This window comes from Charadrius vociferus, unplaced genomic scaffold, assembly GCF_000708025.1.
Source record: "Charadrius vociferus isolate BGI_N301 unplaced genomic scaffold, ASM70802v2 scaffold32, whole genome shotgun sequence".
In the NCBI taxonomy this organism is placed as follows: domain Eukaryota; kingdom Metazoa; phylum Chordata; class Aves; order Charadriiformes; family Charadriidae; genus Charadrius; species Charadrius vociferus.
This window is the reverse complement of record NW_009647856.1, coordinates 8967776-8994896: the sequence shown is the minus strand read 5'-3', so window position 1 is coordinate 8994896 and position 27121 is coordinate 8967776. Positions and strand designations below refer to the sequence as shown.

The 27121-nt window shown below is 42.3% G+C and overlaps 1 protein-coding gene across 1 annotated transcript in view; it reads left to right on the top strand.

Moving 5' to 3' along the window:
* Positions 1-20155, top strand: part of TAF3 (TAF3 RNA polymerase II, TATA box binding protein (TBP)-associated factor, 140kDa) — a 109008-nt gene extending 88853 nt beyond the window's left edge. The window contains exons 4-6 of the mRNA XM_009882956.1: positions 14250-14505; positions 19172-19278; positions 20041-20155. Coding sequence (XP_009881258.1) covers positions 14250-14505; positions 19172-19278; positions 20041-20155 — 478 coding nt within the window. The remainder of the gene's footprint in view (positions 1-14249; positions 14506-19171; positions 19279-20040) is intronic.
* Positions 20156-27121: the final 6966 nt, after the last annotated feature.

Genomic DNA, 27121 nt, shown 5'->3' with positions numbered 1-27121 from the left:
CATGCTAAAAAGTGGTTGAGCTCCAGCTCTCTGCAGCATCTGTACTGGGCCTACAAGGGGAACTTCATCTTCTCCACGTGACAGTCATCCTTGAGATTGGTTTAGGCTGCATAACCAAACGAGGTTTGAGTCATTAGTATTCCACCTCTAGTTGCTTACTGGTTTCCCTTTTCTACCTTAAATATCTCCCCTCACTGCCCACCATACCGGCACCCTCACGTTGTCGCGGTGTAATGGCCGTATCACCCAGTTGCACCTTCTGGCTGATGGCAAACAAGAACTTAAGGAGCTTTGTAATAGCTTTTAGGATTTGCCATAGTTTTCCAAAGCAAGATCCGGAAAGAAATCTGCCGTTACACAAGTAAATACAGTTTGTGCGACATGGTTCTGGGAAGTTTTGTGTCGCATGTTAATCTGGTGTCTAACGCGGCAGGGCTCGCGGTAGAGCTGTCCTGCTCTGAAGAATACTTTTGCTTGCATCCTGAACAATTAATATTCAGCCTGAACTCAGAGCGTATTTTAATTTTCATGTGTTGTGATCGTTATGAAAAAGACTGGTGTGGCTCTGAGGGCAAAGCATCACATGGCTGTGTAAGGCTTGGACCTCTGAAGTAATACCAGAAGCCTCTGGAACCTCTATTTGAAGTTACTAGTTGAAAAGACCATCAACCTTTAAGTAGCTCATAACAGGCAGAAACGAAAGCTATGCTTTTGTGCTGTGTTATGTTAAAGAAAAGTTAAACTTATGTTTCATCTGTGCTGATAATGAAGAACTGAATATCTGGTAATTACCATGTAGAAATGTTATGTTTCAATTAGCGTATCTCTGGAGTTTCCTAGCATGGGATTGTTTGAAAATACCATGAATGGCTGTGGAAAGGTATGGGAAAAGTTTTTGTAGGTTCATAGAATTCGATGAGTAAAAACTAGATGGGCTAATGAGTTATTTCAATTTCCTCTCTTAAGGAGAAGAGCTGTCTGGAGGCTTTTGGAAGTACTTAAGTACCTATTCAACTGGAGGTTGGTTTGTTTGGGGGGAACTTCACGTAAAACATTGCTTTTAATGGAAGTACATACAGATATTGGTGAGGCCACGAAGTCTTTCAGGTGTCTGAAGAAAAAATGTTCAATTGATGCGGATTGAAATGGAGATTCACGGCACACCATAAACACAGCACAACAGCAGCAACACAGGTTCACTCAAATAATGCAGCAATAGTGAGGAAAATGCCTTTGCAGTGTAGCAAACGGTTTATTATTTTGCTTCTTGGCTCCTCTGCTTGAACCAACATCTAAAGCAGTGATGGCAGTGGCAGAAAAATCTCCTCCTTTCTTGTTCCTGTGAATACAGGTATGTATTGCTTCTAGACTCAAAGTGATCTCTACGTTCAAGCTTATCTGGTGTGCAAATATTCTTACAGCACACATCAGTTCAAAAGAAACTGCTATTAATAACGTTAGGTTAATAGACATGAAAATGTACTGTTACTGAAGAACGGAGAAGCCAATATTGGAAAAACTGTTCCACTTCAGGTTTTTTTGTAAGTGTTTTAACTGCACAGTAAACCAAGAAGAAAGTAGATTATAATCAAAGCATTTCCATCTTAGTTGTAAACAATTACAGCAATACGTGCATGGATGCCACATTAGAAGAAATTTACTGGATTCCATTCTAATGCAATTAGAGCTAATTTTGTTCTTTAAATGAATAAAAGGTCAGCGAGTAAATCTAGTTTATCTCAAGTCCAGGCTTCAATAAATTGTTTTATTTAATTTGTTGTAAAAGATCTTATCCTTAATGGGCCTAGCTCTTATTAGTTTGCTTGGGTTCTAAAATATTTATGACCACCTTTTTAGATATGATTTGGATGATATGTTTGAAGGGGTTTTCACTGTTTTTTTTTTTTCACTCCAGTGTTATCAAGGTAGATTGCTAACTGAGTTAGTACAGGAAGGAACTAGAGATACTATCTTTTTTTAACAAAACAAAACAAAACAAAATAAAAAACCACAGCTACTATAGACTTCTAAATTTTAAATCAACTGCAAATGATGGGCAGAATTGAATACTTCTATTCAATTGCATCATGGTTCCTCTTCGTCTAGTTATTTTTCCTAAACACAATCATTTTTCATACACCTAAGTTTTTAAAAAGCATATCTATGGGCAACGTGTTGACATTCCAACTACCACCACAGTTGACATAAACTTCAGCAAGAGTATGTGCTGTAATTTTTCATATGTCAGATAAAATTATTCTACATTTAAATACAGTTTTTAGGAAAAAACACATGGCTTCTGACACTAATGCCAGACCACAAAGCAGAGTACCACTCACTGGTGCTGTTTCAGTGCTTCTGTGACTTAAAATCAGGATATGTATTTTTTGTGATATCAGGTCACCAAATTTACCTTAAATGTTGGGCTTTTGCTCCAGACTCATACTTCATTCTATCATAGCTCTGCCATCAGCAGGAGACCTGGAAACCAGACAGGAGAAGGGGAAAGACAGGTATTTTAAGTGTTTAACTTGTAAACCTGACCTGCCACTCTAATGAAGTTGTCCCTTGTCTTATGTATTTTCAAACTGAGTAGATGTTTGACTTTCTCCAAAAAAAATCATACACGTGCTCAGATATGTATACGTATTTGTCTATAAAAAAATGTATATTAAATAACCTGTGGATTGTAAAATAAAATCCTAAAAGGATTAAGGGATAGAAGAAGTTTTGTTATCCAGATATTTAATTGACTCCACTAAAGCTTTTTATCGCTTGGTAGGATATTATCAGTCCAAGGCCTAATTTATGTTCGTTTGGAGGCTCACTCGACTGCATGATATCCCCATGACAAAAGCCACCAGCATAGCTAGCTCACACCCTTGGTAGGGAATCTCAAAGCCAAGGGGCATATATATAGACTAAATTATTTTGTGACCAGTAGATGTGACCTCTGTGTGTAACATTGGTGACCCAGAAGCATGCTTTTGGGACTAAGAGGACAGGGGAACCTGTCCTATTGCTTTCTTGTTTATTACACTGAGTTTCTGTGATCATCCACTTAAGACCTTCTACTACAATAAGGTGCTCATAGCACATATTTTTATAAGTTAGCAAAATAGCATGTGTCCGAAAAAGTAGAAGCCTGAAAGGAAATGTAGCTTGCGAAAATCTCATTGAAGCTATAACCCTATCTGAGACACATCTGGAATGTTCGAGGAGTTTATTTTTCATAAATTTACATGGTTTGGGTCATCACTGCTACTTGCTCAAGAATTTGTTATTTTAAGTGCAACCACAGTCGGGCGGCAGAATTGCAGTAAAACAGTTCTTCAGTCATACTTTTTGAAGTTCTGTAAAACTGTATTATCTAACCTGCAGCATGTACCACCAAGTTAATTATAGGGTAACGTTCTCCAAGAAACAGATGCCTAAATGATGCATCTTCTATCTTCAACAAGCTTAATTGACGTAAGAGTTGAGCTGCAAACTCTCCCGAGATTGAATTTGCTTGGGAAACCTACACACACACATACACAATCAGACTTTAAGAAGGTAATGGCACCAAGGGAGGATAGAAGAAGGAGGTATTAGAGAATTCATCGATACACTTTTTATTGACATGGGTGAAGACAAGAGATTAGGCAAGGACCGTGTTGGTGTTCCCCTAAGCTCACTGGGTGTCTGTAGTTGCTGCTGTAAGGTGAAAACTGCTCAAACTCCCTGGGAGTTGTGGGAAAAAAGCTAGATATCCAAGACAGGACTTAGGTATTAGCTTCAATTAAACTAGAATTCTTCCCTCTGTAGTTTCCAAGAATGCATCTTCTTTTTACAGTATCATTTTTGGTGGATATTCAAAGAGCTTTAATTTTTAATCGGGTTCTTCTCGTACAGATAAATCAGACCGCATGGAGAAACGTCTGAACTTTGGGTGCTATTTAGTGGAGAACTGCTCAGACTTTGATAATTTAGATGACTGCCTTCATCGTGTTTGCCCACAATAGCTGAAATAATGGGGTTCATTAACCTCCCTGCGTAGGCATAATCCAAATTGTTTGCCTCTAGCCTTGGCTCCCTCCCCGTGGCTGGGGAGGAAAGGATTGCCTTTTTATTGACTTGTCAAGCCGTAGGTTTGCATTACCGGCCAAGTAGCTCATGACCCATTCCATTTATTTCACTGTTTTGTGGTGGGGAAACAGGTAAAGGAATCCTGCTGGAAGCCCCTCCTTCCGCACGTTTTTATGAATAAGAGCAGTGTTTGGAGCAGTTAAGGCACCGTGACCAAATCCTCCAAAAGACGTAATGCAAGCAGCATGGGGCTATTGTGGGACACAGCTGTGGGCGGTGTTGGTTACCCTGCGAGACGTTGCTTATTCAACAGAAAGCTCTGGAGGAGAACTTATTGCGGAATTAAATAGGAGGGAAAAAGCGATACTTCAGGGAGAAAAATGTAGAAGGGTAAAACCACTGTTTGGGAAATTTAAACAATAGAATCCGGGCAGCGAAAGTCTGTGTTTACTGCGGGACTAATGGGTATCCCAATTATTTTACAGTGTAGCACTTAGCAGAGAAAGGTTCTGTTCACTGACCGTTAACAGAATTAACGCTCTGGGTGTCGATCCAACTTTCGCTGTGAGACAGAAAAGGAGCGTAGAGCGGTGAAATCATTTTTGATAGGATCAATAGACCACCTAAGCGAGGAGGCAGAGCAATGAAAAATGATCTTGCTCCTCTCTGAGGCTGCAGAGGTGTGCGTAAGGAATTCCAGTGATCTTTACAGCTTTCATAAATCTTTTGTGCACGTGTGTTTGTGTGTGTATACACATACCTATATTTGTCTGTTCTGGAGTCTCTTAAATTATAAGAGCTGGAGGACTGATTTTTCAATGCTTTTTTAAATGCTGAATGTATTTTAATGAAGATATTGTCTCGGGTATGATTCATATCCCTTTCCCGATTGTTCTTTTTGAGTGTAACATATTGGCCCCGATCCTGCAGTCAAATCCCCGTGTGTGGTCTTGTATCCATCCAGAAGTCTTGTTCACTTCGCTGGAGGTTCCCCAGCCTCTCCCTTGCTTCAGGATTGCAGCTTTTACATGGAAAAAGAAATAAATAAAAAAGCCTGAAGAATACCATATCCATTTTACCTAAACAAGTAAATGATCATTTTTGTTTATATTTCTAAAGGTGATTTAGAAGAGTTTTTTTATTCGTTGAGATTAGTTATTTCCAACTTAAGAAGTAGTCCTTAGTTTTTTCTTCTTTTTTTTTTTTTTTTAATTACTGAAGCCACCCCAACTAATTATTCATCCTGTTTATGGTAGGTGGTAGGCTGTGGCAAATTATTTTCATTTTGCTGCTGGCCACATCGGGTGATGACTCCAAAAGTGAATCCATAAAAAGGCTTGAGTCATCAGAAAATAAAACAACTTACTGGGAGATTCTTTGATTTTGCTGCTTATTGCTCAAGAGTAAAAAAAAAAATTGTATACTGTATACCACAATTAAAAAAAAAACAAAAACTTCAGGCAGGTTTAGACACATAAGCAAATTGCTTGTGTTACTGGGTATGAGCAGCTGCCCTTATGAAGCACAACAGAAACCAATCAAATATGTGTGAAAGATTAGAAAGGCAGATGGGTATTTGTTTTAAAAAATAGACTTTGCCACCGTAGAAGATGGCTGCAAGAGAAAGGTACGATTTTTTTCTTGTCTTTGACAGAGGTGCTTCTTTTTATTCACTCTTTTATTGAAGTTTTTAAACAACAGCGAGGAAACTATATAGACTTAAGGATTCCTGTTATAGTTCCTGGGAGGTGGATGTGGACAAGAGGGCTGGAGAGAAATAGCCATCTGTAGACAGAAAAGAAAAATGTGGTCCTACCTGAATTTAGTCAAGTTGTCCCATGAGCAATTGATCTGTAGCTGTACAGAGCCTGCAAGTTCAGGACTGGCCAGTTTGCTTGGTTCTTACAAAAGCGTGTCTCCGTAACAAGCTGGAAAATACAGTTTTAGAGGTTTCTAAACCCGTACTGGCGTTGTTTTTTTTTTGTGGTAGTTAATAAAATCCATATTCTACACTAGTTGTCATTAAAGAAGGTTGATGTAGGGCTGGTTTATGGGCAAGCTTCTAGATCATGCATCCCATAACATTGCCCCAAACAAATGGCAATAAAGGGCGCTTTGCAAGGAAGACGTAAGAGAAAGTTTGCAAAGAGCTCGCTAGCGTAAGCATGTTTTACCAGCTTCTGGTTTTGCTGTCAAGAGCTCAAGAGAAGGGGATAATGCCAGGTGGTTTTCACATTGAAGCTCTGAGCAGCTTGTTATTGACGATAAGAGAGAAAAGAAGATGAAAGATACCGAGACACCACGCTACCAGCTCAGTTTTGTTTTGTCAGACTGGCGATGAACCATCCAGAGATGTAAGGCAGAATGGTGAGAAAGAATGGGAGGGAGATTTAGGAGTCATCGGCAGAAAGGTGTTTGTGGTTGTTGGGAGAAATACCCTGGTGTAACAGATACGGAGGGCGGAGGCCAAGGGCACAACTTTGTTTCACTTAAAGTAATGGAAAAATAAACAATAGAAAACCTGTAATTCAATTTCAAGAGTGCAAATGTCCATAAACCAAAGGAGTTACCTAGAAATATCAGCTGGGCTGGAGACCTAGTGGATTCCAAAGTGGTGATTGCTGCCTGTGGGAAGGAGGCACTTGTAGGAAATGACTGCAGAACTGTGTGAATAACTCCTTCCAAAAGATTGTTGGGAATAAGCGTCATACCTCTAGGAGAAAATGGCGGGTAACAAAGGAGGTTGTAGCGAGATGGGGGTCGGTCTCTTCTTGCTAGTAACAAGCAGCAGGACAAGAGGAAATGGCTTCAAGTTGCATCAGGGGAGGTTTAGATTGGCTATTAGGAAAAAGTTCTTCACAGAAAGGGTTGTTAAGCATTGGAACAGGCTGCCCAGGGCAGTGGTGGACTCACCGTCCCTGGATTTATTTAAAAGACGTGTAGATGTGGTGCTGAGGGCCATGGTTTAGTGGTAGTTTTGGTAGTGTTAGGTTGATGGTTGGGCTTGGTGATCTTAAAGGTCCCTTCCAACCTAGACAAGTCTATGATTCTATGAGTTACATCTTCAAGGCAAAAAACTGTGGAGGTGAAGTCAGGCTTGGCAGAAATCAAGCTGAATTAAATGTTGCAAAGGATATTGAGCAAATAGGAAAACAAGAGAAGGAGGACCATGGAAATGAAGCCAGGGAGAAGACGAAGGGTAATATAGGTATGAGCCAAGAACAGAAAGAATACTTTCCTTCTGATCCTATGTTCATTTGCTGCCTTACTGAGAACTAGGACAAGATGGATAACAGCAGTAGATTGGCAGCTGTGGAAATTATCATAATTTAATTGGGAAGCAAAATATGGGGACCTTTATGCATTGAAGTCAAGGAATGGGGTAATCTTTCTCCCAAGTTCTAGAAGAAGGGGTTTGTGAATTTGCAGACTTAGTGACAAGTCATTTTTAATACATTTCTTTTTATTTTAAAATGCAATGTTTGTTAAATCTATTTCTAATAAAGAATATAATAAACTGAAGTGCTGAAGAAGGAAGGAAAGGGAAAGTGATCTAGACACCCGCTCACAGCAGTGCACGTAATTATACAGCTCATGCCAGTTGGAACTGACCAACTGATCAACTGACCTGTCGCGACACTTAAAATCTTGGTAGAATTTGCACTTTGCCTGCAAGCCAACACATAATTATAAAACAAATTTTGGAGGAAGAGCTGATTAAAGGCTTGGAAGTAATGGAATAAAACACAAAACGGAAGTAAACCATGCCAACAGGCTTGGTATCAATCTTTGATAAAGCAACTGATTTTCTAGGTTAGCGTAGTCCGCTTGGCGGTCCCGGCAAAAGATGTGGCTGGCAGCGGCTGATTTTTCGCAGTGCATCTCATGTTTATGTTTCCACCACCAATGCTGAGAGCAGCTGCCTCCACCTCCCACTGCAAAGTGGTTCCTGCTGGACCAGAGAAGCAGTCGCTGGGTGCAGGGTCAAATCGCTTCCCCTCCAAGGGAAAGTCTCAGCTGCGGTGGAGAGGAGTTGAGACACTCGCACATGTGTAGCTGGGATAAAGTTGACATCTGTCTTACCATTGGAGGAAGGAATGCTCTCTTCTGGATGAATAAAAGATGGCAAACCCAAGCTGGATTTCAGGAAGACATTTCATACTGTCACCCAGAACATTCACAGGGAAGCTGGCAAAGACGAGAGTAGCAGAGGAACTGCTCAGTAGTAAGGAACTAGCTCAAACTGGCAACTCAGACTTGTAAGAGACCTCATCTAACCACAGAGGAGGTTACTACTGAGCATGCTCAAGGATGTAGTTCAGGACTAGTTTGATTTAATAATTTAATTTAAAATTTTGTCACAGAAGGATGTAGAACACCCATGCCTTTTGTTGGCAGTAAGGTTGAAGGACCATGCCAGTGCAAATGAGGATCTGACCATTGTCTGGGAAGAACTGGATCCTCTTGAGTAGAAGGGAGAAAATGGTATTTAATTCAGAAATGAAAAATTGCAGTTAGGGCTTTGCATTTGAAGTGTACCAATAGAAACTTCAGCCTGACATGAAGAGCTGGTCAGTAGGTGTATCGCTTCGGTAGGTGGGTGAGGGATCGTTAGTTGATCACAGAATGACAGAGTTGCCAACATGATACCAGCGTGAGCGTAGGATGCATTGCAAGAGGTAATTTTAGCAGAGACAGTGGAAGTGTCTGGGCCATCATATGAGAACTTGTTGATACTTCATCTGAAATGTTATATTCAATTCTTGGAGGCAGCTTGTGTCCAGGAAGGATGAATTGAGAGGAGCAGGTGCAGAGGAGGGCTAGGAGCACCATTAGGAGAAGCATAGGGGAGGCTGTGTTATGGAGAGGAGAGCAACTTTGTGTGTTTAGTCTAGCATGTGAAGAGGGGATATGATTGCTGGCTACAAATACATCAGGCAAGTAAACATTTTGGAGGGAGAAAGCTATTCAAGCTAAAGAACAATGTTGGCACAAAAACAAATGGGAATTAATTGGCTATGAATGTAGGCTGGAAATTAAAAGAGGTTGCTGTGCCACCAGAGCAGTGAGATCCTGGAACAGGGTGATGGTGGGGACAAAAAGATTAACGGGTTTTAAAATGAAACTCAATAAACTTGTGAATGGGATTAGGTGACACGACGCCTGCGAAATCACTAGGCTCATTTGCCCAGGAAGGGATGTTTGCAGGGTTTTGCTGTAGTGGTGAAATGGAGAAGGGGCTGTTGAGGTCCATGTGCACCATTGAAAGTCAACATGCTTATGTGGAAGTCATGCCGCTTGTATGAGACCAGGCAGTGTCCGTAAAAATGGATGAGATCTTGGAATAAGTGTTCAAAGTTCATTTTCCTTGATAGAGAAGGATATTACATTGCAGGCAATTTATCACATGAATTTTTCTTTATTTTATTTTATTTATTTCAAATTGAAGTACTGAAGTCTTTTCACTTGCAAAATTGCCCGGGGCTCCGCTGGAGGTTTGATACATTTTGGCACCCTGCAAATGCATGAGCTGGTCATAGCGCGTATTTGTGGAGCTTATATTTGCCAATATGACTTGTTTGCACAGAATAAAACATTCAGCGGGGCATAAGAGATAAAACCTAAATTTCCCTTTCTAAAAGTAATATGGGAATTAGTCTACATTACAGAGCTTAAATTACACTGATTCTCCTCCGGGGTTGGAATAAAATTTTCAAAATCACCTCTAATCTGTGAAGAATCTAAACCATATGGAAATCTTCCTAATTCCCCTAGGTGGTTTTGACACTCTTACCCATAGGTCTTAGAGTATTTTGTTTGTTTTTTTTTTCTGGTGCAACAATCTCAGTTCCAGGTGTGAGATTTTTCAGTAATAAAATAGTTACACCACTTAACTTTCTAGCATCAAGGAACTTACATTGATAAGGGAATATCAATACTAATAGATAATAATATCACTTGTAATAATCCGAGTGAGTTGTACTAGTTTTAATTATGTCAGTGCAGTTGATGGTGTCATTTTCCTACATACAAAGACCCCCTTAGCTCCTGCTTCTTGCTTAAAAATGGGCCATGGGTTCAGAAAAGAATCAGGACTCTTCAAATGTCATTTTTCTGTTAGGCAGAGCGTATGTGAAACAGCTTCCTTGGAGCTCTACCTCCAAGAAACAAAGATAGCTGTGATTTTTTACTAGACCTTTCGAAGTACTGATAACAGCATTTTTTTGCAGCTCATCACCCGTAGCAATCATTCAGCCCTGTGGCTCATATCCTATTTTTTAAAAGCCATTTCCTTTCGGTGCACATGCCTTTTCCCTGTGTTTATATGAAGCAGTCAATGGGGCTTTCAGCCGTAAGGATCAGAACGAAAGCAAATAAATTACTTCCAAAGATAGGAAACCATTTCGCACCTTGGAGCCTCATTTTGCTCCAGATGTAGCGTGTTACAGCTCATGCCGGTTAGAACCAATTATAAATCAACTGACCTGTCGCGACACTTAAAATCTTGGTAGAATTTGCACTTTGCCTGCAAGCCAGCACTTCGTTTTCATCCTGTTTGGGTTTGGATCCGTAGCTGTGAACGGGGTGATTGCCCCGGAGTAATGATGAAAGTGGGTTTTCGTTCACTCTACCGTTATGAAGAGGTGTATCGCTACATGTGTTCAATTATAAAAGCACTGAGGTTCTATAAGAAATACAGTTCCTGCTGGCATTTAAAAAGAAATCCAAAATGAATTTAGGTTGGACACAACCAGATTCACAATGTTTACACTAATTCTGTTTTGTTTTTTTTTTTTCAAGGGAGTGGTAACCTTTAATTATGATTTATGGAGGCTCTTATTACCACATCTATTCCAAGGGTTTTCTCACACCCCTTCATTCTGGAGGAACTATTTTGATTCAAAAACAACTTTTAATTGACTTTTTATCTTTCGGTGTAGAACGTGTTTGTGAGACCGTGCCAGGCAAGCAGCCTGCAGAGAAGCATAATTCTTGTCTCAGGACTGAGAGTGTGTTGGTGGTAGCTGATGTTCATTTATGTTTGATTACTTCAAAAAATATTAATCCAGCCCCAGTTTTAGATTTCTTGGATTTTGGAGGGTGGGAGGGAGGAAGTGAAATTTTGCCATATTTAGTATTGTACATAGAGACTTTCAATATACAAGCGCTGATTTTGGAAGCATAGGAGAAGCACGTTGGGAAAAGAAGGTAATGATACACGTATGGTGATGTCCAAATGCAGAGTTTAAATCCTGGCAGGGACCTAGGTACCAGGAGGATCGAAGCTTTGCTGGAGTGAGTGCCGCCTACTTGCAGTGTGCTCCGTGCCTCAATTTTCCTGTCTATAAAACAGAGCTCATAAATCGTGCCATCATCATTTACATAGTGTTTTGATATCAGGTTCCTTTCCAAGTCTGAAGTAACATTAATTATTAGTTGTGGGATTGCTATTTCCCTTTGATTTCTCCCCACCTCCGTATTGCCATGTATGCAGCCCCTTCTTCAGGACGGAGGACAGGCTAAACCACCCTCACGGAGATTACTCCATCACCTCTAATGGTGTAGCACAAAGCCATTCATTTCTCCGCTCCGGAGTCTAAAGTCTCTGAACTTCATTAGCTCAAGGGAGTGGTAGGCCCAAGCGTGCTCCGAAATGCCGATCTCCTGTTTTGATAACTGAGCTCTAAAATCAAGATAAACAAGCTGCCCTATATACTGAACATGTCCTAATTGCACGCTTCAAGCAACCCAGCCAATCAATGAGTCTGTGTCGCCCGCTAATGAATATTTGTAGTTTTGGAAGATTTCATATGTGATGTTCCTTGTAGCTTCTGCAGTTATTAGCAGAGTGGCTTCGAAGACCCTGTTGAGGAGGAGAACCTGGCTTTATCTAGACTACGAAACTAAGTACTTTAATTTCATGTTAGCTGGGCATGGTCACTCTTATTCAAATTATATTAGCTAATACTTCTTTAAAACTGTTTACACTGTGTGCAAAGTTGTGTTTAAAATCCTATTAGCTAATACATTTCCTAGTCTAGACTCGAGGAGGGTTGACTCGCTGAAGAACACATAGCAGGACTTTGTTTACTTGCAGGGGGTAGAAGAGGGAGGCAGGGAAAGAAAGGGTAATGATGTTTGAAACCGTCCAAATTACTTTTGCTGTGCCAAACATTTTGCTGTCTGTGTGTCTCCTCGCTTCTATTATTGTTGGGATTTTTTTTTATTGAGAGGTGGCTCTCAAGTCGTGAGGGTGACTTTGCAAACCATGGGAGTGTTGCCACCAACCAAGGTCTTAGGCGTTCGGCGTTGGGAGCCAGGGCTGTCTGCGGGAGCAGTGGAAGGACGAAGGCACAGAAGAAGTGTCTGAGTTGGGGTGGCCAGTCTGGCAGAAGCTCCAGGGAGCCACGTGCTAAGACTTTCATTGAACCATGGACATTCAAGAGCCAAAGAGAAAGCTTTCTTCGTGGGAGATAACAGCGGATTTTCAGATGTACCCCATTAACAGGAGAAAGAGGCTGAATTTGATGTGTAGATTGCTCCCAGGATAGCCTGATAATAGGACATCCTTCCTTCTGCAAGTCACGGACAACATCAATTAGGAGTCCTGTACTTGGACTCACAGTCTGGCACCTTACTGACACATATAAAGAGCCTGAGCTCCCAGATTAGGCACCTGAAGCAATCACTAGGACATCAAGTGGCGTGAATGTCTTCATCAAGTGGCTGATGGAAAATCATCTAATGGCTTTTAGCTTCTGCTCCCCTGCAGGTTTCTAAACTTCCTTGGTCTTGGTTTTCTTCCCTTAGTCACTCATAGTAGGTCTCAAAAGGTAGGTGTGATGCTACAGTTGGTGGGTTAGGCAGGAATACCAAACCCCTTGCTCTGTTTCCTTTTCCTAACTCTGTTTTTACTGTAACTTGCCATAGTTCTGATTTGGTAGTTCAAGTGGCACATCTTGGGAGAAAAACACTATCATCTCAGCCAAGCATTAAATACAGGAGAATTCCAAGCCTTTCTCAAGCGATGGCTTGGATTATTGACTCAAAATGCAGACAGTGTCTCCGCTCGTAGTGATACTGCCTTTTGAATATCATAAGAAAGTTGCAGTAAACTCTAAAGTTGAACGTTAAATTCCCATTGACGGTGGAGCTGGACTTTCCTGGTTCTCAGGAGTTGTCGGAATTTGATTTTCGTCATGGTTTTCCTACTGATGTCTCCGCTTTTTGCTTTCTTAAGATATCCTCTTCTCTGGAATGCCTAACCTTTCTTTAAATCGCCTTCTTCCTACAGTCCCGTCACAAATCAATTGCACTCCCACAGTTGCCATTCAAATATAAATAAGTTAGTTAAATGATTTACCAAAATATGGTAAAACAAATAGATCTATCCTGTGTTTTGTTTGAGGGTTTTTTTGTTTTGTTTTCTAAAACATCCTTTTCCTTCTCTTTATGTTTCTAATCTAGAGCCTTATAGTAAGGGCTTTTTCTGTCTTGTCCATTAAATTGCATGCACATCAATAACACTGTGTATCAACATTCATTAATAAACGTTGGGTCCTCTATGTATCCCCCTTCCTGGGCAAGATTATTCTATACTGTGTATTTACTAGAGCTACATCCTGTCTACTTCAGCTACTCGAGTAAGTAGCAATATTTTAACTGCTGAGTATGTAGTGTGCGTCATTTATTTGTCCTGACTAGATCCACTGCTGGTTTCATAAACATTTGGGGAAAGAAATACCAAACTAGCAAATATTTGGAGAACCCCCTAATGTAGGATCCTAAGAGGATGATATCGTCTCTCAGTTTGAAGATTAAAATCAGTGCTGTTCACAGCTGATTAACTTTCCTTTCTAATATTTCCCACAAATTGAGCTAATGTAATAAAACTTAACGAAACAAGGTTTAGTAAAGCCACAGAGAATATTTATATGACAGCGAGCTATAGAGTGGTTCAGGCTGTCGTGGTGATCACTTTGTAATGGCTCTGTGCTTTATCCTGTCCAGTGGATGGATGTAGCAATGACAACAGTCCTTGTGTTGGGTTGAAACAGCCTCTTTGCTGGCTCGAAGGCAGTGTGAATTAGCTGCTCTGCATTTTCTTTATATCTAGTTGGTGATTGATCATTGCTTTCTTTCCCATCAGCTCTTAACAATTCACATTTTCGGTCCTACAGAGTCATCAGCAAAGTGGTGCCAGCTCCAGAGGCCAAAAATTCTACTCCTGTGAGCCGCCCCAAAACACCTCCACCCGTACCGTCACCAGTACCCGCTCCTGTTCATGTCACCCCTCCTCCAGCTCCAGCTGCTCCTCCTCCGCAGGCTACTGTCTCACCGGTCCTGATCCCACCGCCTTCTCCAGCCGTCTCAGCAGCAGGAGGCTCCAAAGCTCCGGTCAGGAGCGTGGTGACCGAGACCGTCAGTACTTACGTGGTAGGTAACACACGCTGCTGTGTTTTGTCCCAGTGCCGGTGACATTCATCTCTTGAATTGGTGAGCTCCTGAGTGAACTCATCGTCTCAAACTGATGGTACCTGGACTTGTGATTTTGCTCTCTATTAAGCTACTTTTTATCCAGCCTGTGCTTCCATGCACATGTTTTGAGTGGTTAATAACTTAATTAAAACACTACTACTTGGACTGATTTTTTTCTGTGTTCCCAGTTGAATGTTTAAGTTTATTCTGACAAGTCTAGTTATATCCCACTTGGTATTTTGTTCTAACTGAGCGAGAGCATTTATTTTTGGAGGTGGAGATTTTTTTATAGATGCTTTCATAAGTGCTGAATTGAAACCTCAAGTGTCAGGCTTGCCATGGATTTTGCTGTCAGTCAGGTAAAGTACAAAACCCTCATGCAACGTCAAGAATTTGACTTATTTGAAATGTGTAGAGTCCACTAATCTCTCTTCTGGTTTCTTCAACATACAGAAGTTGTAAATGTTTGTGCATCTCAGACAGTCTGTAGGTAGTTTATTAGTCTGCAGTTCTTTAGTCTGTTTGACATATGCTCTGAACTTGGCCTCTCTCTGGTAGCATTAAGACTTCTTCGTTCCTTTAGAAAAGTCTCCCATCTAACATGATGTAGGAACTGCATTCTCTAAAAGAACATGGACGTACCTCTGAGCAGGACTAGGATTGCTGTGCTACTGAAAATTTCTGCTTTAGATGCAGTGTAAAATGGTAGTCCTGATGGTTTCTGGTCATTGAAGAGCAGCAGATACCACTAACAATGGTTGCAGTGTTGTTATCCTCCCTCTCCTGGCTAAATTCCAGCATGGTTGGTGACACCTTGCTTATCTGTAGTGGGTAGCAGTTTAAAAAATCTCACCATTTAAAACACTTGAAACTTGCTTTTATTACAGAGTTTCCTGTGCTTTAATTGCAACAAATGCATGATTTTCTCTTTTTTTATTATTATTATTATTGTTTTTATAATGATTCCTAGTGTAAATCTACCCTGCTATTTCTAATGGAAAAGGTGCTCTTCCGTGCTGGACCTCAACTGTTGTATCGTGTTACTGGTCTCTATTTAAACAGCTGCTACATTTCACTCCGGAGTTGGTTACAGCACCAGATGACGGCACATCGGCTGTGCGTGTCTTCAGGGTGCAGGATACACGTCCTCACCTTCTGTATCACAGGCGTAAATGCAGCGTCGCTCTAACCTATTGCAGCAGGGCTTGGAAAATCACTCAGAGAGAGAAACATTTCCAAAATACTGTACTACATCCAGTTTTCTTCAGTAAGCATTGAAAGCCAATAACTTAAAGATGTTAGTTTGAAGAAAGAAAACCTACAACTTTTCCTAGGTACTTCTAGTGGTAACACTCTTAGCACCTTGTGAAGATTTTAGAGGACATGTAGGGTCCGGGTTATTTCTTTCTTTCTTTTATTCAACATTATAGTTGAAACCCGGGCATTAAGATCCAGCTGTGTGCACAGGCAGAGAGACTCCTGATGTGAGATGTTTATAAGTCAAGAAGCTGAGAGAGAAGACGAGGAAGAAGGGAATAATTAATAACTATTAGCCCCTTGTATGAAGGGAATCCAGGACAGAGAATGATGAAATGGCTTTCCCCGGGTCGCTCGGGAAAGCTCTTCTAGAGATAAGATTGGAGCCAGTGTGACAGAAGCACGCAACTCCCTTCTGCAGGGGAGAACAGGGGGGATGATCTTATAGTTTTAAAAAAAAAAAAAAAGATACAATGTGGGATCTCCCTGTAGGATAGCATCTGAGTAAGTGTGCTCTTATCATTAACTCTCTGCGGTTTGTACTAAAATAGCATTCAGTGATCATATACTGTGCCTCCTTCCACGACCCTTGGCTCATTAAGGAATGAGAAGTTGCGCAATATTTTTAACATCCTTATTCAGCAGCCCAAGCTCTTGGTTAACAAACCGGCAGAGGTTTTGATGGTTATAGACCACCCTGCCCCTCTCCAGCCCCTGAAAGCCTGAGGCAGGTATTCTTCAGACAAACATCCCCCTGGAAAAGCAAAGTTTGGGTAAGTTAGGGTGTCTGTCTTCTAATCGTAGAATCATAGAATCGTTATGGTTGGAAGACACCTTTAAGATCATCAAGTCCAACCGTTAACCTAACAATGCCAAGCTACTACTAAACCATGTCCCTCAGCACTTAAACTACACATCTTATAAATCTCTCCAGGGATGGTAACTCTACCACTTCCCTGGGCAGCCTGTTCCAACACTTGACAACCCTTTTGGTGAAGAACTTTTTCCTAATATCCAATCTAAACCTCCCCTGGTGCAACTGGAGGCTGTTTCCTTTTGTCCTATCACTTGTTACTTGGGAGAAGAGACCAACCCCCACCTCGCTACAACCTCCTTTCAGGTAGTTGTAGAGAACGATAAGGTCTCCCCTCAGCCTCCTTTTCTCCAGACTAAACAACCACAGTTCCCTCAGCCACTCCTCATCAGACTTGTTCTCCAGCCCCCTCACCAGCTTCGTTGCCATTCTCTGGACACGCTCCAGAACCTAATGGGGCAACATAGAATCGTAGAAGGGTTTAGGTTGAAGGCACCTTAATGATCATCTAGTTCCAACCTCCCTGCCATGGGCAAGGACATCGCCCACTAGACCAGGTAGCTCAAAGCCCCATCCAGCCTGGCCCTGAACACCTCCAGGGATGGGGCATCCATAACTTCTCTGGCAACCTGGGCCAGTGTCTCACCACCTTTAGGGTGAAAAATTTCGTCCTAATATCTGTTCTAAATCTCCCCTCTGCCAGTTTGAAGCCATCCCCCCTCATCCTATCACTTCATGCCCTTGTAAAAAGTCCCTCTCCAGCTTTCTTGTAGGGTCCCTTTGGATACTGGAAGGCTGCTCTAAGGTCTCCCTGGAGCCTTCTCTTCTCCAGGCTGAACAACCCCAACTCTCTCAGTCTGTCCTCACAGCAGAGGTGCTCCAGCCCTCTGATTACCTTCATGGTCCTCCTCTGGACCTGCTCCAAGAGGTCCATGTCCTTCTTATGTTGTGGGCTCCAGAGCTGGACACATTACTCCAGTTGGGGTCTCAAACATCAGGCAGTGCTGCCTACAGCTGGCCCCACCGGTGCCTAAACCAGGTGGCACCGTGGATGTGGTGCCTGCCGAGCGCCGGTGCCCGTGCCGGAGGACAGTGCAAGGCGCAGTTGGGTTGCTCAAGCAGGTTGGAGCCCAACAGCCCCCAGTGATGCTTCTCCGCACTAGGATCACCCCCCAGAAATGACGGCAGACATTTTCACACCAGGCGCAGAGGATTTACCTGCGGAGCAGATGCTCCTCTACCAACTTAAAGTGACTTTGCAGATGAGAGATGAGATGCGGAGATAGGAATGATTATTGCAATCAATCGGCTTTAAAATCGAGTTCGTTGCCTGACGTTGCCTACTCCATTGCGCTGTTGGGAAGGGGATTGTTCTCTGCTTAATATTCCTGGGCTTTGTATTTTCTAGTTTTAAATCACAAAAAAAAAAAAAAATCAGGGCTTTGAGAGGAGTCAGTCAAGAGTGATGTGTTGGTTGCAGCTCTGGTACATTCCTATTGATTTTTCGGGAAGTGGTGTAAGATGGACAGACCACCGTGCAGTGGCTTTTTTTTTTCCCCGAAGAGCATTTGGGGCATTTCATCTATTGCTTTTTCATATCATTTTTGTAAGCTGTACAGATAGCAAAAAAAGTTATTGCCCTAGATATGTGCAAATGCAGTGATGCACAAAAGCAGAGAAAAAAAGAGTTTATGTTTTTGAGATTCAGTGATAATGCGCAAATCCTCATAAAGGAATGATGAAATCAGGGTAATAACCCGGACATTTTGTACTTCGTTTTGTTGATTGCACTTCTTTGGGTGGATTTTGGGACATTTTGCATGTATGTTTTTACCAAAGAACTGTTAAAGAAACCACTTGAAATTTAAAAATACTAATAATGGGTCTAGTGGGATATAAACATTAAAAAAATAATCATAAAGCTCTGAATATGAAAAATCCAGTAAGCAGCTGCCTAATACTGTAAATGATCTGCCTCTCTTGTTTCGTTTACCCTTTAGTAAATTGTACTGTGACATAAATGTCATAAGGGGAATGGAAAGTTACTCAGTAACAAGTTTTTTTACATCCTGATCTTATCAGCTAGTTGGAGTTGAAGACTTTGGCTAATAAGTAATACGGCGATATATACCCACGGCACTGTATATTTTACACGCGTCTAAGACTGGTATCGCGCGCAGGAGGCTGCCGTCGCTCCTTCGTGCCATTAACTGGGTAGAATTGAAAAAGTCGCGATAGTATAGACAGAGGAGGAATTGTGTCCCAAAGCCCTGGCTGCTATATGTGAATGCCTGTGCTGAGGTCGGGCGGTACAACTGGCTTTACTGGTTTACCGGACAATACAGTAAAACGCGTGCTTTTGTCAACAAGTACAGTATAGGAAAAATAAAACATAACGCTGAGCAGTTACGATCAGAGATTTCATAAATAACAACAGTGACTACTGAGTAGCTTTGTGGGATAAGCAAGAATATTTTTTTTTTTTTAAAAAATGTCGATTTTGCTGCCTGCTTCGCCCTACAAACCAGCTAACTTCCCTTTTCTTTGCACCAGATCCGCGACGAGTGGGGTAACCAGATCTGGATCTGTCCTGGCTGTAACAAGCCAGATGATGGCAGTCCAATGATAGGTTGTGATGACTGCGATGATTGGTATCACTGGTAAGTTGCTCTCATCCGTCCTAATTTGTCGTTCCCTGGCAAATTTGGGTTATATTATTAAAAAAACGATTTTTTTTTTTTATTTTATGGCTCGTGACGCCGGGAATATTTGAATGGCTTTGCTGCGTCCAATTTAATAATCTGGAAGATATTTTTATCTCTGCTTCTCCGGCATTTGAAAAAGCAGGTTTTAAGCTGTGAAGGAGAGTTACTTTTTAATTAATGGGCATTGGTGATAACAGTTGTTTTTGAAACTGCTGGGAAATATTGCTGATTCCGGTAATTTTGTGAGAACTACAGGATTATGAGCGTAGTGTATACAGATACAGACATTTCAAATTATGAAGCATTGTATGAGCAGTAATATAAATGTCAGCTCTTATAAAAAGGTTGGAGGGAATTAATCACTTTTTAGGCGTTTTCTTAAACAGCTGCATAAAATCATGAGATTTTTTTGCAGATGTGTTAAAGAAGTGTTTGGAATGCTTTTAAATCTAGGCTATTATACCTGAAAGTGTGGTCATATTTTCTATTACAGTAACGTTTCTTATCTGAGTGTCCTTTCGATATATGTGGGGTTTTTGTTTCAAAGCAAGTGGTTTCTCTTCGATCATTATATTTACTCATTAAGATAATGATAATATAATTGCTATATTAATTTGAAGGCCAGATCCCGTCTCCCGCTGAAAAGTTTCATTTCTTTGGGTAAGAAACAAAAGTCACGTTACTCCGCTGAGACGGTATTTTCCTGTCCTTCCCCAGGCCTTGCGTTGGGATTACGACTGCACCCCCGGAAGAGATACAATGGTTCTGCTCCAAGTGCGCCAACAAAAAGAAAGACAAAAAACACAAGAAGAGGAAGCACAAGGCGCACTGAAGACTCGGCAGCGGACTGAAGTCATGCGCTCGCCGCGGCGCCTTCTGCCCTGACTCCGTCGCAGGGAGAGGGGATCCATCCTGCTCGTGTCTCACCCTCCCTTGCCGGCTCTTGGGGTTGGGGCTCTGGAGCGGATGGGGGAGGGCGAGGAGATGCTCTCCAGTAGGGGCTGTTGCATTTGGTGGACCGGCCAAGCCCAGGGGGTTGGAATTTGGTACATTCTGATGCTGTCTTTTGCCTACCGAGGGAAATTTGCACAGAGTGATATGAAGACTTCGGTATTTCATGGTACCGCTCCCGCTCCTGCGGCTCGGCAGCAACAAAGATGAATGTTGTAAATACAGATCTCTGTCCTATTCTTTCTCGATTTGTTATTAATCCCTCTCGAACCTTTGCAGTAAGGTGCGGAGAGGAGGGGGAAATGTAAATTGCAGTAAGTTGTAAACTGAGGAGACCTTCTGGAATGATTTCTGTAGTCTGGATACAGTTCAGCCTCTACTCCTGCTGAGCCAGATAATCATAATGTGGAAATAAAAAGTGGCTGGTAAATATTTTTGTGATGAGAATATATGAAGCTTTTTTCCTTGATTTTTAGTACTAACATAAAATAAACACGTTCAAGCTTTTGTGATATATCTTCTATTTTTAAAAAAAAAAAAAAGAAAAGTTTCTATTGTGTCGATTTTTTTCTTCCGTGTGAATTTATTTCGGTGGACCTGTAATATATTTTATACTTTGTTTTTTGGGTTTTTTTTTTAGTCTTTGTCAGTGTACCTTTTCATTGCTTGTACATTTCATTGGTGTGTAAAAACACTTCCCATTAAAAGATTTTCACACATGTGAATACCTGATATTTATAAAGTACCTTTTTTTTTTTTAAAAAAAAAAAAGTATTTTTGAGGGCTTGAGGATTTTTATTTTGCTTTGCCTGAGAATCCAAACCTAGCAGCTATTAAAACCCCGGGCGACGTACGCCCGTCCTTATGGCTTTAAGGGATTGGCGAGATCTGCCCCAGCGGTGCGTGCGCGAGGAGTCGGCCAGCACCGTAATTAGGCCTCGATTCAGATACTTAAACATGTGGCAACTTCTTAAGAAGTGAGTAATCCTATTGCCTGCGAGGAGCCTGTTCCCACACTTGGTTATACATGTGCTTAAATGCCTTCTGAATTGAGAGCTTAGGCCGGGGGGCTCTGCACTTTTAATGGGAGCGACAGTGTGTTAATCTGTAGCTGAGCTTTTTTTCTTTTTTTTTTTTTTTTTTCCTCTTTTTTTTTTTTTTTTTTTTTCACAACAAGTGGTAATGAGTTTGCCAAAACCATCGGGCTCGTGTTTAGATGGAGGAGATGCAGAAGAGCGTTGAGGCCAGACGACGCGTTGCTCCGCTTTGCGTATCCCCGTGGAAAGACCGATAAAGTGAACATGAGTTGGAGTCCCCATTGAAAACGAAGGGGGAAATTGCAGAGAAAATAAAATAAGACAGTATTAGATATTGTAGTGTAAGGGGACTCAGAGCTACGTAAAACATAAGAATGAATCTGGAAAAAAAATATAGACCTTTTATTTCCGAAGCCATAGGGAACATTTCGATTTCATTGGCTAATATGGGGATATTTCTTCTTTAAATCGTACAGTGAGAAACAGCTGATGTTTGAGAATATGGCCCTTTAACCTGTTGCATAGATATTAAGAGTTATTTTTTTAAATGCATCCAAATTGATATTAATGAGCGTGAATTAGTCATGTTTTTAGAAGTACCAGTCTAGTTAGGGAAATGAGGCTTTGCTGAGAGAACTGTTAAATTGCAAATCAGTGGAGATACGGATGAAATTGGTTTATTAAAAGTGCACTGTTACCTTTTTTGTTCAATGCCACCTCATTTATATTCCGTCCCTGCTAATTACCAGTCAAGAAAGTTCTTGGGTTTGATTTTTTTAAAAATTTTATTTTGAATTGTTGAATGTTGCAAACTGGTTCTTGTTTTTTTCCGCATGTAATGTGCAGACATACAAAAAAAAACAAAAAACAAAAAACGCAGTCTTTGGTCATGTCTGGTTGCAATAATAAAGAACTAGCTTTTGGTAAGTTGTTCATCCGTTTCCTCCTCCCCTTCGTCAATCAGAACTTCTCACATTTAATCGACTAAATTATTCAAGGTGCTGTGGGAGGGCTGAACTTTGCCGTTTCGACGGCCGTTCAGCTATTTCTGTGCGTGCTGGTGCGGTGCTGCCGCCGGGTGGGTTTCCTACCCTGGGTTTTATGATTTTATAAATGACCCCTGTGGCAATAAAACCAAAGCATCGTTTTCAGGAGGCTTGTGCGGCTGACGGGATTAGTAACGGGAGAAGGGGCCCTTCACCTCCGGGTCATCAGTTTGAAGCCAGCCGTGGTCCGTAGCCCTGCAGAGCCTGCCTCCCCTTCCACTTAATGCTGGTCTGTATCAGGAATCGGTGCTATAAAAGAATAATCAGCTTCCAAAAATAGTTACCCCCTGAGCAGCCGTGTGGCATGGACCTTCCTTACAGCCCCTCGTACCACCCGGCGCCCAGCTGCTGCCCCAGATGTTCGTATTCGCTGCTACAACTTCATGGGTTGCGTTTCTTCTCCGCAAACTCGGCCAGAGTTAGGGCTGCTCCTGTGCTTTGCTGCTTGGTTTTATGGTCGGGCGTTCATGTTCCTCTTGAATCCGTTTATGATTTGGGTTTTGGCCACTGCTGACCCTGGGAAGAGGGCACGGTGGGTGGGTTGCGGGTCGGTTTGTGTCTACTACGGGGTGGTAGAGCATCAGCGTCTCTGAATGGTTGTCCTGCCTCGGGAGGGCGGCTTCGTCTGAGAGGAAAGCCAGTTGTGAGCATTACCTCTGGAAAACATCTATTTCCACAGGTAGTTGGAGTAGAACTGGTGAAAAGTTTAGAAAGTAAAGAATTAAAAGAGTTTTCAGTGAGTTTTTGGCCAACTGGCCATCTGCCCACAGTATAAAGAGAAGACAGAATTTTCCCCCCTTTACTGACGCACCGTACGTAGTGGGTTTATGCGGTGCAGTGAGTATTGGTAGCGAATATTCAAGAAAAGAGTGTAAAAGCTATTCCGTGAGAAAAGCTTGTTGAATCCTGCCTTTACTCTGGGGCCAGATGATTATCTGGAGTCAGCTGGGAGTCAGTTGGAGCTGTGTCAGTTTACACCAGCCCAGGAGCTGCCCGCTCGTGCGGCCGACGGTGGGGCTGGGGAGCAGCTCCCCGTATTGTGAAACGAGGCGGAGGGTTTTGGTTTGTTTTTTTTTTTTTAATCTTTTTCATCCTGTAAATCCTCCTTTAGGGCAGCCTGTGCCTGCAGGTCGCTGGAGAAAACGGCCGATGCTGGGTGCTCGCTGCGAAGCGTGTTAGTCATTAGGCAAAACCGCAACTTGTTAATGAGTTTTGCGCCCAGAAAAATCGGTGACGTTTAATATTGAGACAATAACAACAAAGCTCAGAAACGGAAGAAACTGTCTTGACTACTGATTTTTATTGGAGGGCAGAGATATAAATGCAGAGCATCCATCCCCGGAGTAATGGGGATGCACTTTTCCTGAGATAATCTTCCTTCTGGGCTGTATGTCGTGCTCAAAGCATCATTTCTCTGCTTGACAAGGTGTTTCTTTTTTTGAAGGTGTCCACAGCTAAGTACAGTGAGGATCTTTATCCTCCGCAACTGATTTGTGATTCCAAATGTCCTGAAAGAGAAAGGGAATAAAAAAAAAAAAAAAAACACCAACCTGAATCAGAGGGTATCAGAGCCTGCTGACTTTGTCTGGGCTTTCCAGAGATAAAATATAGTGTATTACTTCGCTGTATCACCTAAACCTTCTTTGTTCTCCTTTCAATAGGACGATTAAACAAAGACCTACTAACCAAATTAAAGTATAAAATGAACGCTGAGATATGGAACCCTTGCCAGGAAGAATGTTAATGAATGAAGTTCACTAAAGGCACGCTGGCTAAGTTTTCAATACAAATAGTTTTATGGCCAATCTCTTTAGATCATAGCAGTTTTCTTTAGAAGTTTTAAGTCTCGAAAGTAGATGAGTTTCCTTCGCCGGGGAATGAATTAGATAATGCTCTGAATAAACCCCCTCTTCGCCGTCTTGTCAGTCATGCTACTTAGGAAACTCTCCCTTTCTTCTGGGGACTTTCGGATCAGCTGTAACCTAAAAAGTAGAAAGCTGCTACTAATCCCTGTGTGCTGTATGGCAGAGGAGGCTGTAACGGGAGATTTACGGCCGGCAAACGGCTCCTACCTGGCTGGTGTGAGCTGAAGCCTTTAAACGTGAGCTACGGCAGCTGATCCTGGTGGGCTTTCCCTCGAAGGTGGCCAAGGTTTACTCCAGGTGAAGGGGGGGGACAGAATTTTTAATAGGCCCTGTTGCAATAGGACAAGGGTTAATGGATTTAAACTGAAAGAGGGGAGATTCGGACTTGATATAAGGGAGAAATTTTTTACGGTGAAGGTGGTGAGACACTGGCCCAGGTTGCCCAGAGAGGTGGGAGATGCCCCATCCCTGGAAACATTCAAGGTCAGGTTGGACAGGGCTCTGAGCAACTTGATCTACTTGAAGATGTCCCTGCTCATTGCAGGGGGGTTGGACTCGATGGCCTTTAAAGGTCCCTTCCGACCTAAACCATTCTAAGATGCAGCTCTTCATGGATATGGAGTGACCTTCTCACCAGGACCTTAAATCCTGTGATGCTCTATGGAGGGAGAGTGGAGGAGAGCTGGGAGCTACAGAACCACCGCGCCCCCTTCATCTGCTCCCCCTTGGCAGACTCCCCCATAATTTTCCTTCCAGTCCTTGTTTGCTCCAGAGACCCTGACTCTTCACTGGGGTTTCTGGTGGCCAGGGCCAACACCACAGCAGCTCGGCAGCTGTTGAGTGCCTTGCACAGAGGGACACTTGCATTCCAGTGTGCTGGCACCAAGCAGGTGCTGATAATTGGGATTTGGTGGAATATAGCTGCCTCGAGCTTCGACCAAGGAGGCCGATTTTTCAAGAAACAAAGTATCAGGTAAACCCAGGATAGGTGGAAGATCTTTCAAGTATTTTTTAAAAGACAAGGAGAAAGTCCTTTCTAACGAATACCCATCTCCTGGTTGTGTTCTCAATGTGAGCGTTCCCATAAGGGCTTTGTAAAACCAAACGGAAAACAATTTGATTATTTTATTCCTAAACAAGGGGATGAGGGCAAAAGAGACTTAAAACACATGTACAAAAATTTAGGTTTCATCACCTGTCACAAGTAGATATTTGGGTTATAAATTAGAAAGTCTCACCTGTCGATTCCTCCCTGAGCCAGTGTGGGTTTGACAACTCGCTGTGCCTGTCGTTTGCTCACTGTGGGACTAATGACAAGTGTGATGGGGTGTCACCGTCCCACCACCCCCGTGTCACCCGGGGCCTCTGCTGCTGCTGCTTAGCCAGAATACCTTCAGTGTGCAGAATACCTTCAGTCTTCTTCCTTCAAGCTGATCCCTCCCCAGGTGTGGGATCGGCCACTATTTGCTGTGAATTTTTTTAATTTGGCATCCAATTTAAAAATAAAAAAAAAAAAAACATTTTTTTTTTCCTTATACGGAAACAAATTAGGAAACAGGGGCAGGGAATAGTGTGCAATCGTTTATTTTTAACTGAGATGTCATTTACAGCTCTTTTCTAATAAATGCTGTAAGAATTGTCATCTTTGGGGTATGCGTCTGCTCATAGGTTTTGTTGTCCACATGGTGACCATTGCACGTACTCAAAGGGAGAAACACCATCTTGTCATCAGGAAAGTCGGACACAATTCTCAGCTCTGACGTGGCTTTTCTGGTGCGTTTGGGCACAGGATCAGTGCACGTCCCAGTTTCCATCCCCAGGAGGAGGATAAGGTTTCCTGCTCTGACAGCTCTGCTTCAGCCTTGGACCCAGGTGAGCTTGTAAAGGCAGCCCAGCCCTTCCCACGGGTTAAATAACGAGAATGACACCCTTCACACGGGGTGGGTAAAGCTGCAGAAGTCTTAGGAGCTCCCCCAGTGCTGAGTCTGTCCTTGAACTTGCTCCTCAGCTGAGCCTTTCGCGTCGCTTCTGCACTTGTGTTTTCTTTGAGGGTGGGAGCTGGAAACCGTCTGCTACACTCCTGAACCAGACAGATCCTTTGGCTTTACAGGTTTTAGTTGACCCTCATCCAAGAAGTTTCCCAACCTGAATCCAACCCTGATGTTGAGAAAGGCCGATTTTGACTCTTGCTTTGGGAGGAGCCTGGCCAGGCTCACATCAAGACCTTATTTTGCTACTGGTTCTTTTTTCTTCCAGGGATATATCTGGTGGGATTTATCTGAGAAACAGCTTCTTGCTTAAAATTACTTCAGGGACATCAAAATATACCCCTCAAATCATACAATAGCTGCCTTCTCTGGGCTTTGCGGGCTGTGAAATGTCTGAGTTGGTGCTTGGAGCGGGCACGTGTTGAGATGCTGAGGGTGAAGCAATGCTGTTGTGCTCTATGCTTTCTGCAAAGACAGATGCTCAGTCAAGTCCAAAATCCAGGCCTTGCCCTCAGTACCTAATAACCCAGCCTGACCATCAACTCTTAGTGCCACCTGCTTTCTAAAAGGCTGGATTTGCCATGCTACGGCTCAGAAGGAAGCACATCCCTTCAACCCTTCCAGTTGACACTGGCTAAATGCCACATTTATTTTCTTTTTAGGATTGCTTTGGCCTGACCAAAAAAAAAAAAATAATATCCCAAAGCAAGGATGTTGTGCTGAGGATCCCACTGAAAGTGTCACAGCTATCTAGAACATGAGGTGATGTTTCGGGAATATAATCATGACCTACGCAAAGTCTTGATCTGAACCAGCGACAGAGTCCCTTGGAGATGCTCTGGCTTGGTGGACAGTTTACAATGGAGAAATGTCTTCCAAATTCACTGAACTTAAAGTTCAGGTATCATGTG